Raw genomic sequence first — 11,323 nt, forward strand, 5'->3', positions numbered from 1 at the left:
AGTCAAAGCAAGGCTTTGGGCATGTTTTTTTATGAGAGTATAACATTATAACATGATATAAAACTCAAAAAAGTTGATTTTACATGATATTGCCCCTTAAAAAATTCAAATGCAAAATCTTAAGTTGGAATAAGATGAAAGCCACAATGTTTGAGCTAGGCAGCAAGGCATGTGATGCCGGTTCTATCCCCCCCAACATGGCTCAAAACCCCCAATACATTAGGTGTGGCGTCACATGTAAAAAATCCATATTTGGTTTAGATTTGTAATGACCCTTGTTGTGTGTGTGTGTGTTTTTTTCTTATTTACAATGCTAATAAAACAGGTTTGATGGATAGATTATGCTACCAACAAGCATTGAGATGGGACTGAAAACCTAACACAACTGATCAGAGTTTTATTATCAGAAGCTATAATAGACGTAAATACATCAAGAAGGCCTGATGGTGTCAACCCAAACATTGATTGTCAATTAAATCCTTTAGAAATGCATATCACCTACTGCCTTTTGGGCCAGAGTTTTAGATCAAGATCATCTTATGCTGATAAATGACAAAGTTACAGCTGTCTAAACCTTGAAAACAACATTATGCACAGTCCCGTGAAATTTATAGTGAAATGTGACACATAGTGAAAGTGTTGTGAAAGACTCTTACTGCTACTTGTCCACTGGTTCATGGGACATTTTGTTAATAAACACAGACAGGTAAAAACGTTTATCGTTCACCTTTGCCTTTCAGCGGTGGGAAATGTCGACAACAGAGATATTGCAAAACTTTATGGCAAATGTGCGATTAGACGTTTTAAAACATGTTTTGCTTGTTCTAATAAGGAACATAAAGTGAAGCAGGTRCTTTCAGGCAATTTGCATATGTCAAGGCTTAACATTGCCTCAACCAGAGCTCTGAAAGATTTATTAGTAAGTCATAATGAATTTGAGTAGCACCCCTTTGAGATCTGCCCTAACCAGCAGTACTGGGACTCCCAGATCCTTTTATGGCTAATTTAGCCCATGAGCAATGATAACTGTTCCTAAGAGGCATTTCGGGTTAATTCACTGACTCAGAAACCACACAAAAAGCCATGCCTTATTCTCTTTCAAGAAGCACTTTTTTATGTCATCAGTGGTGTTCAGGGGCATTCCTGATTTATTCTGAACACACACCGTGTACACACTAATGCATGTACGTTTCAACTCTTACAACTCGTGTTTTACTTACACAAAGCCAAATGATTCATAGTAAAAGCTCCACAGGTGGAAGTGCTTATGTGGGTAATAACATTTTATTAGAGTCTCTAAATGAGAGCTGTGGACACTGTGTGCAATTAACAGTGAGTAAATGCTGCGCACACAGACACAAACGCACACGCGCAGTAACGCAGTAAAGCTGCACACTGCAGATATACATTTGAGCCATAATTGCATGTCATTGTGCTTGCATGTGCGTTCGTCTGTGCACGCTTAGCAGTCCGTTTGAAGCAAGGCGTTTGATTTGTTTAAAGTTGATGTCTGGGTTTAATGTGTTGCTGTGGGATTTGTTTGTGTGCTTTGATTTTGCCTCGGCTTTCTGCTCGGCTTTAGGGTCCTTTAGTAGACTGTCTTTGAACTGATAGACACAAGGCAGCAAACAGACTCGTCGGCCATTGATCTGGAAGAAGGGTCGATGGAAGGACACGCAGACGTTGGATTAGGGTTTCTCCAAATGTGGTTAGCAGTGACGACACTCAAAGTTGGCAAGTGAATAAACAAAACGTAAAAAAAGATAAAAGCTTAAATAAGGTGGTAACTAGTAAAGCTAAGCTTCTGTAATTGCACATGTTGAACATAGAGTAATTTTAGCAGCATACAGTAAGTTGCGTTTATTATTTTTATTTTATTTTTGCCAACCACCAAAGCCCATAAAATATCTCTTGAATTGTTGGGCATATATTATTAAAACTTATAAATTCAAATTCTGTTTATTTATAAAGCACCAAGTCACAACATACTTGTCTCAGGGTACTGTTCATAAAAAAGAACAATCTAAAGAAGAAACCAGCAGGCTGCATTGAATCATCAGTCTCCCATTCTGAGCAAACGGTAGAGAGGAAAAACTCCCTGCTAATCAGGAAGAAACCTCCAGTAGAACCAGGCATGGGAGCCAGTCTTATCATGCTGTTTAATAATGTTACCTAAAGGAAGCATATGCAAAGTAAAGAGGATTGGTCCAAGCACTGAACCCTGAGGAACTCCATGGCTAACTCTGGTGTAAGAAGAAGATTCATCATTAACATTAACAAACTGAAATCTATCAGTTAAATAAGACAAACCATTTTAGAGCTGTTCCTGTAATCCCAATATCAAGTTCAAGTCTATGTAATAAAATATTGTGATCAATTGTATCAAATGCAGCACTGAGATCTGACATTAAATACTACTAAAAGGAGTGTGGTAACGCTTCACCTTTAGCATACTGCAAACCTGGAGCACACATAATGTGTTACGACACGGCTGCGACAAGCAAGTGCATGCAGGACTTGAACTGCCTCATTAACTTTGTATGTTCTGAAAAATAATCTTTGTAATTATGAAGTATTCTTGAAAAAACAATCTCACTGGAAGATATCGGCTTGGTAAAAAAAATAGAAAATTAGTGTAGCAAAAGGAATTTGAACTGACCCTTCCTCATGTTTCATTTTCTTCATATCCTCCTCCACATTTCACAGTAGCCTGCGTGTTTCCCTGGTGTGTTGTATTATAACTTCTCATTGCAGTCTGCCACCAACGTGTTGCTTTTGATCTCCGTCTGGGGTTGTTTTATAGCTGCCTCTGTCAACTCTTTAAGCCCATTAAAAGTAACCAGATGTATGTTGAAACTGTACGTAATAACTGACTTTCTTTTTGGCATTTTTTTTTGTACTGTATTAGTATTAAAATCCAAAGAGTACAAAACAAACGACCAGGGAACCAATATTTTTATTTATTATTTTTTTTAATTACCAGTTTGCTTTCTGAAAGCGATCTGGATTTTTAAGATTCGACTGAAAAAAACTCAAGGCCTGACATGTTTTCACTCAAATAAAGTCAACAGAAAGGCTCCATCCATTTTCATTTTAATTTCAGAGCATAAAACTGAAATTACGCTGACAACATAAAATAATGAATCCAAACAAAACATGACATTTTCAACGTCACCAGTTAAGTTGTTTGATTTAAATCTGGTGACAGTGTCATATATGTATGCATGTATGTATATATTTTAATTTAACAGTGTCATTTTTTTAGTACTCAAGCTCCGTTATTGCAAATCATATTGGAATAATCTTACTACAGGTATTATATTTGTATTTACCAATTAGGACAGCTGCTCTAATTTGTGTATTCTGTATATAATATAGTGTCAGGACAAAAAATAAATAATTAAATGATGGTGAACTGTCTACCCATTTTCCATCCTCCATATGTTTACTAATCAAAAAGTAAGACACAGTATGTTTATGTCATCTTTCTCAGATAAATCAAAACCTTTTTTTCTGATTTCCAGTCAGCCTGTTGGAAACTTTAAATAGTCCCTACTGGAAATTATAGCGTTAGATCTGAGACTAAAAGAGTTTGATCCATCGAACAATTTTAGCCCTCATCTTTATTTCCTTTTGTACTAAATCTTCTTAACTAATTCTCTTTGTTAGATCACATGTTTGGCAGACCACTTCTAATAAAACAAGAACCGACAGCTTCCTCATTTCCTGTCACCTGTTAATGGCCTTAATTCTACCTGTTGGGCTTTCATCTACTTGCCAAAAAAAGTGCTCCCCAAACACATGAAGCACATTTTACTCACAGTTCTTCCCTTTTGTTGAGGTTTTAGAGCTTTCAAACGTATTTTAAAGTCTGCCCAATCAGAGCGCAGGCTGTGCAACACGTTAGCTGTGGCTTTAATGAACAAATACACTCTGAAAAGAAACAAAAAAAAAGATCTAACAGATGCTGTTCCTTTGATGATGCACTGCCAGAAGTGTTAAATAAAAATCAAATGTGATTTAATTGTTACTTTTATGAAAAGATCTTTGTTTTACAATTTGTTTTTCAYGCTTAGCTAAGGAGGAAGTTATGAAATTATTTCTCATTTTTGCCATGAAACATGTTTCAGTGGAAACCAGGAGCAAAAATGATCTGTCCTGCACATCATTTCTTCCGTTTCTACTTCTGACAGGTATATGTTCAACTGACTACTTAGTTTTTTAACATCTTTTTTTGTTGTTTTTCTTTTGCTATTTTAAACACAATGAATCCAGAACTTGTTATACCTGCCTGCTTATGTTAGTTAATGCATGGCATTCAATATTTTACAAAGGGAAGATTGCATCATGTTTACTGAAGACAACTATCATTTATCCTGTCAGCGCTGCTGCTCTTTCCATGTTAAATGGGTGTTTTTGCTTCTAAACTGACACCGTAAATGAGCAAAAAGTGATTGCATTTCTATTGATTTTACAATTGAAAGAACTTTGGAATTAAAAATGTGCTAACTCCTGTATTGTATAATAAAATCTGGAGTGTATTAAGAATTATTTTTTTAGCTATGTGGCATAATTCCTGTTTCTAAAATTTTAGTATTTAATACATAAATACATTTATAAAATTTGCTAATATTTGTGTTTGGGTTTTTTTTAAGTTTTTGTTTTGGAGTTTTGCTAGATTTGAACTGGACCTGCACTTCCTGATGCTACTTTAAAGGGATCCACAATTAGTTGTAACATTATACTTTATTTTATAAACATACATTTTGACTGTAAAATAGACTGTAAAAATACTGTAGGCTATTTAGTTTTTAGCATTTTTTAACTAAAAGTTTAAAAATATTACACGGACGGGGCCATTTTATTTACACACAAAGCATTCTGGGTAAATGATGACGTGGATAGGTCCTCTGTGCGAGGCTGCTAGCGAGCTATATCCACCCTGAAGGTTAATCTTGGACAATATCTGATGATCGACTCTTTTAAATGAAACCAGAGAGCGTTGACAGAGAAGAAGGTAGAAATGACTCAGCCTGTAACTGAAAATATGGATGGAGGACAACAGAGCTGCTTCATGGAAGAAGAACCTCAGCTTAGCCTGTTAGCTTTAGCATTAGCCCCAAAGCTATCGCCATATATATGTATTAGCTCAGCGCTACACATTGGCTGTGTCCAAAACGGCAGGACGGGTCCTCCAAAGGTCGAATTTGTCGGCCGCATACGTCACAGCCCCACGACGAAGGCCGTCCAAAACCGAAGACTCCTCCGATGCGGCCGACAAATTCGACCTTCGGAGGACCCGTCCTGCCGTTTTGGACACAGCCCTTCTCCTCTCGTCACTGAGGTCCTCCATCCATATGACAGAGAGGGGAACACAAAAATGACTCAGTCTGCAGCTGAAAATATGGATGGATGACCTCATAGCTTGTCACGCTAGCACCGAGCTAATACATATAATGCAATATAGCGCCGGCACTAGCGCAAAGGCTAACAGGCTAACATATGTTTATCAAATAAATTTTAATGTTACGACTAATCAGGGATCCCTTTGACCTTACATAAAATGTTTTGGTCAGGTTGCCCATCTGTCAAGTTGATTCTGTTCTTGACCTCTGAAAACTTTTAGACATCAAAGTAAAATTAAAAGTGACACCACAGTAGCAGTATTTTGAAGTCCCTATCCTGCTGTGAAAGACCCAACAAACAGTAGCAATGTGGATGCAATTATGACTCCTGGGTCAGTTTGTCTCTTGAAGGTTTAAGTGGGTTGGAGCGTTTCATGATTACAGACCTTGCTGTGTGTTTAAGGCCAGGACGTTAGTGATTCTGGGGTTGCCTCTGACTCTTTCTAAAAACTTAAACCAGAAGCTGCACCCTGAACTCAGTGCAAGTGCCGTTTGAACTGTTGCAACGTTGTTTACCATGAAATCTTACACTCTTTATTATCTCTTCACCGCTGATCACAGCTCCTTTAAACTTTCTTTTCAACGCTCTCTGTAATAATAGAAGCCTCTTTGTTCAAAATGTGCATTTATACCTCACTTTCTGTCGTCCCAACAAGCTGAAAACAAAACAAGCAATGATGCAAAGGCTGGAAATATTTCACATTCTTTTATACATTATTACAACATACCAATTAAGTAACTTAAGGATGCAAGGAACTTTGGTATTTGTAACATTTGATCATCTCAAATGCCATAACTACATGTTTAATCAGTTTTGTAAAATTAACCAGATGTCTAAAAAGAAATAAATAAACCAAAATTGTTTTAATTTGCAAAAGCATATACATTTGCAAATATGTTTGCTTCAAAACTCAACATTCCTTGAAGGAATTGATTTTGTTTTAAAATAAATAAAGGGTGTTTAGGCAAAGCTTTTCTATTAGTGGTCCAACCTCACGTTTTAAGAGTGCTGACACTGGCTCCAAAAATACAAGCCCTCGTAAACCAGACATTTTTGCTTCCTTTTTGGATGATGGAAGTTCAATTCAATTTTTTTTATTCAAAAATTTTTTTTCATTTCATTAAAAAAAATAACTATATACAATAACAAAAAAACAAACCATGAAAATACACAAATCAAAATAAAATGAAAGGTAGAAGAAGAATAAATCTTATTATGTCTGCCCCTTTTATCCTCAGAATATATTCAAATGAGAACATAATTTATAAGACAATACTAAATACATAAAAAAATAAAATTAAAACAATTTACTGGAGTCACTTGGTTGATTTTTACTTACTGTATCTCAATGAACTAGGTAGGTAGGTAGGTAGGTAGGTAGGTAGGTAGGTAGGTAGGTAGGTAGGTAGGTAGGTAGGTAGGTAGGTAGGTAGTATTTAAAACAGGGACAATACACAGTATACATTAACCACAGAAGGAAAGATGCACTCTATCAGGTTATAGCTCTAGGTGCTAATTTCCACCTGTAGTCCCTGACCCAGTCGACACAATATTGAAAGAATAGATTAATAAAAAATAAATAAAAGTGGCTGAGTGACTAAACTAAACAAAGCTGTTAGTAAAAGTGAATTTCATTTTATCCCTCAGTCACTTTCTTCATTTTTTGTGCAGAAAGAACAAGCACATAACTGAAGTTCATGCTTTTGTGTTTGTGATAAGTGGCCTTACTGTTAGCGCATGCTCAGAATGCTAAAGGAGTGTATGCGCCTGCTGATAGGGGCGGCAGCAGTAGCCTCTGTCAGTACTCTGGGTGGCCTGGTGTGTTCCTGTTGGTAATTGGATCTTAAAGTTTAGGACTGGTGCTGACTGATAAACACACACCAACACACGCATGCAGACACATTATGGAGGATGACATGGTTCACGCCGCGGAGGATTCTTCTGTATCTGTTTGTTTATGTCTAGCCACAAGTGAAGGGGATGGATTAGCTCTCTCCCTGTTGTTCTAAAACAGAAATGACAATGCAGAAGTGTATGTGCAATGGGTATAATTTATTTACATACTTTGCAAAACAGTAATGATTTCAAAAGACTTTTGAGTTTGCGTTCGACTGGCAGGGATGAAAGCATTACAGAGAAAATATGTAAATACTGTAATGCCCTGATGGGTAATATGCTGCTACATGTGGGTCACCCTCAGGGTCATTAGTGGATGCCAGACAATGAAAAATGACAGTGCTGTTTGTTTGGGTAATGCCTGCATGCACCGTGTTACTTGATATCAGGACGTTTAACCACATGCTTAAAGAAAGACCACCTGGATCTCCTAATGTGGAAGCAGTTTTTTTTTCAGTGGTGTTGTGACATTTAATAAACATCTTGTTTGAAAGAACAAATGAAAAACTAGATCTTTACACACTTTTATACAGTGAACTGCAAATTCAAACAGCTCTGACGAAATGAATCCATTTCATCATTTTCTCCTTATCTTTTCTTCCACCCCCCATCCCACTTTTTTTCTTTTCCTTTGTTGTCTCTTCCTCTTGCAGGTGGTTATCGACAACATGAAAAGGAAGTGCAAGTGCCACGGGACATCRGGGAGCTGCCAGCTGAAGACCTGCTGGCAGGTCACTCCGGAGTTCCGAGTCGTGGGCTCGATTCTGAAAGAGCGCTTCCACGTCGCCACGCTCATCAAGGCTCACAACCGGAACAACGGGCAGCTGGATCACTCCAACCACAACAATCACAACCACCACAGTCACCACCAGCATCACAACCACAACCACCCCACGCACCGGCGGCGGCCGAGCAGCAAAGAGCTGGTGTACTTCGAAAAGTCGCCGGATTTCTGCGAGCGGGACCTGGGCTCGGACTCGTGGGGCACGCAGGGCCGGATCTGCAACAAGACCAGTCCCGGCATGGACAACTGCGAGAGCCTGTGCTGCGGGCGGGGCCACAACATTCTGCAGCAAACGCGGAGCGAACGTTGCAACTGCAAGTTTCACTGGTGCTGTTACGTGGTCTGCGAAGAGTGCAGGATAACAGAGTGGGTCAGCGTCTGCAAATGAAGAAAAAAATAAAAAAAAAAACGTTAGGAAAAGGAAAGAGAAAGACATTGTTTTCAATCCAAAGTGATTCTCTAAAAAAGGGGAAACGACTTTAATATATTTGCCCCAGACTTTTTGCGAAGGACTGCAGTTTTTCTTTGCAGAACAGTTGTGCAAAGAGAATGTGAAGCAGCTGAGCCAGCAAAAAGAAACTTGTGTTGTCGGTAACGAGCGCGCACATGCCGGATATGGCTGCCACAACTCAGAAATATGAGCTGTTTAACGCAGTTAACTTGAGACTAAAGATCATAAATATATTAGATGGATATCTGAAAAGAAAAACAGTCTTTTCACTTGCTCACAGCTAAACAGCAAAACAAAACTCTTAGGCACAAAGCTAATTGTTTTGCAGCTACAGTAAAATAAGATCAACATGACACCTAAAACTCAGATTTATTATATGATATTTATATTATACACTAAACTCCATAAGCCAACACTGACGTACAGCACAAATCCAACCACACAATTATGTTTTTGGCCACTATCTAAATACACAAATGTAGATATCTTTACAAAGTTTCCCACAAAACGACATACTGTGTTTGAGCACTTACTGATTTCATACCTTGTTGAAAGACACTTAAATAGCAAAAAATATTTATTTCTAGAAGCTGCATTGTTGCACATTCAGTGCAATAAGTTCAGGTAAAACTTTGTAAATGTTCTTGTTACTATGTTGTGTGTGATCAAACATAAACTACCAGCAATTATGACATTCTTTCAGCATTTTGAAAATACAGTAGAGAGGATTTGGCAGTTATTGCATGTGTGCATCAAAGGCTTGATACTTTTAAGGGACTAAAACCACAGTGAGTATTACAGCAGTGACAAACTGAAGGGCTGAAGGGAAAGGTGGCGCATCACTGAGCTGCGACTGTTGGGAGAGTTGGTGACTCGAAATTGTGGGGGAAAATTGCAAGAAATGATGTGAATTTCCAGTTTGTGATCAAGCGACCGTCAAGCTGCGTGTTTGCGTTTTGAGCAAACATTTTCACGAACATTACAACGTGTTTTTGTGTATAGTTTTGTCGTTCCCTCCTCGGTCGCAGACAAGAGCTCCCTTGCAGGAGTTAAAATGCTTCTGCTCTCGAGTTGGATTCAGMACATTTCAAAAGGGTTTAAGGTGGKTTAAAGACACCCRTAATGACATTATGAAACTTTTGAGTAAAAAAAAATGTTACGCCATTTTTCTTTATTTAGACAAGGAAGTTTAAAACCTCCTGAAAACTGCAAGACATTCATGAGATGTTTTCACGACTGACTTGATTCCAGCGACTCAGCTCATTGAGATGCCACCTTAAAATCAAACAGAAATCTGATCAGACCATCACATCTGAGGACATCTGTCTTCTTTGAACCAATGATAACTTTTAATAAGAACGTACCACTTCTTTCATCTTATGAGCTCACTTGAATATGACAGCAGGAAACCACTAAGGCAAGTATTTTTATTTTTTATTTTTTTAGATACATGAACTAATTTATCAAAAATATTCCATGTGTGGTTAATGTGATGTTATTCAGAGTGCATTATTCAAAATACATTTTTCACCCTATACACAATCTGAACAACACTGTAAATAAAAAAAAGAATAATGCAGCACAGATGTCATCAATAATGTTTAGTTGCCTGAGGAAACTGAGCTCCGGTTGCACGCGCTATAAACATCCTTAAGTGACATCAATCAACGTGTTTCCAGTTTTGTGATGCAACATCCTGTGGGCAGCACTGTAGGCTCCTTGTTATAAATTCATACTCACCATTACGCGTCTTCAATGTGTGCAACACAGATATCCTGACRGCAACATTCAGAGTGTGCAGAGAGGATTTCTGCTTATTATAGGATCATATGTGAGCTCAAGAAACTTGTATGAGTAAAGCTTCTTATCAGATGGTGTAATTTATTTTTTAAGTAAACGTTTCTGTGTTGAAAGCAGGAAAAAAAAGTGGGATTATATGTTTCCAGTGTAAAAGGTTATTTTGACTCTGATAATTAGTTTGCACATACAAAACTGTCCAGGAAATCTCTGGGAAGTTATCAGCAACATGCATTGTTTTTTTTTTTTCCAAGTGTTCAGTGTAATGTATGTTTGTATTTTGTATGTTTTAATATGGATATTATCTAAGTTATTTTATTTTTGTGGATAACTTAATATTTGTAAGACAATAAAGAAATGTGTTAATGAAAAAGCTTTTTTTGTGTGTATGTTTGTGTGATGGAATGTTACTAACATTCTACGTACCGTAGGTACAGCTATCTACATGATCTAACAATAATTTTAAGAACTCTATTGGTAATTCTTTATATCGTATTAGCATTTATAAAACATGCTTTCTTGTACAAAGAAGTGCAGTTCCAAATTTTTAAATTTTATGCCTCAAATTAAACGAATGCCTTCAATTCAATTCTACGTTAAACATATACATATTTGAAGAAATCCAGGTCTTTTTTTATTACACAGAAACTGTTTTTTTTTTATTAGACATAAACTGGTATGTTAGATAATACAGCATGATTCTCATTTTGCAACTTGTTCAAGTAAGTGTTTTGGAAAATCCAACTTAGATAAGTAACTCATCAAAACATCTGATTTAACATTTTAAATGATGTCATCAGACTGGCAAAGACTTGAAAGTTATAGTCAAATTCGGATGTCTTTGAAGACTATAATGAAGATAATTACTACAAAAAAAACATTATTTCAAACTAAATAATTTCTGCAACAAAACACTTTTACACATTTTCAAGTCATTTTTCTCATTATGAAAACTGAAATTAATATTTAATGTATTTAATGTATATATA

The 11,323-nt window shown here is 37.0% G+C and overlaps 1 protein-coding gene across 1 annotated transcript in view; it reads left to right on the forward strand.

Moving 5' to 3' along the window:
- The window catches only part of wnt10a (wingless-type MMTV integration site family, member 10a), a 26,844-nt gene extending 16,160 nt beyond the window's left edge, over window positions 1-10,684 (forward strand). Inside the window, exon 4 of the mRNA XM_014016501.1 lies at window positions 7,956-10,684. Within this exon, the coding sequence (XP_013871955.1) occupies window positions 7,956-8,474 (519 nt within the window). The 3' untranslated portion in view covers window positions 8,475-10,684. The remainder of the gene's footprint in view (window positions 1-7,955) is intronic.
- Window positions 10,685-11,323: the final 639 nt, after the last annotated feature.

Source organism: Austrofundulus limnaeus, unplaced genomic scaffold (genome assembly GCF_001266775.1).
Source record: "Austrofundulus limnaeus strain Quisiro unplaced genomic scaffold, Austrofundulus_limnaeus-1.0 Scaffold146, whole genome shotgun sequence".
NCBI classification, from domain to species: domain Eukaryota; kingdom Metazoa; phylum Chordata; class Actinopteri; order Cyprinodontiformes; family Rivulidae; genus Austrofundulus; species Austrofundulus limnaeus.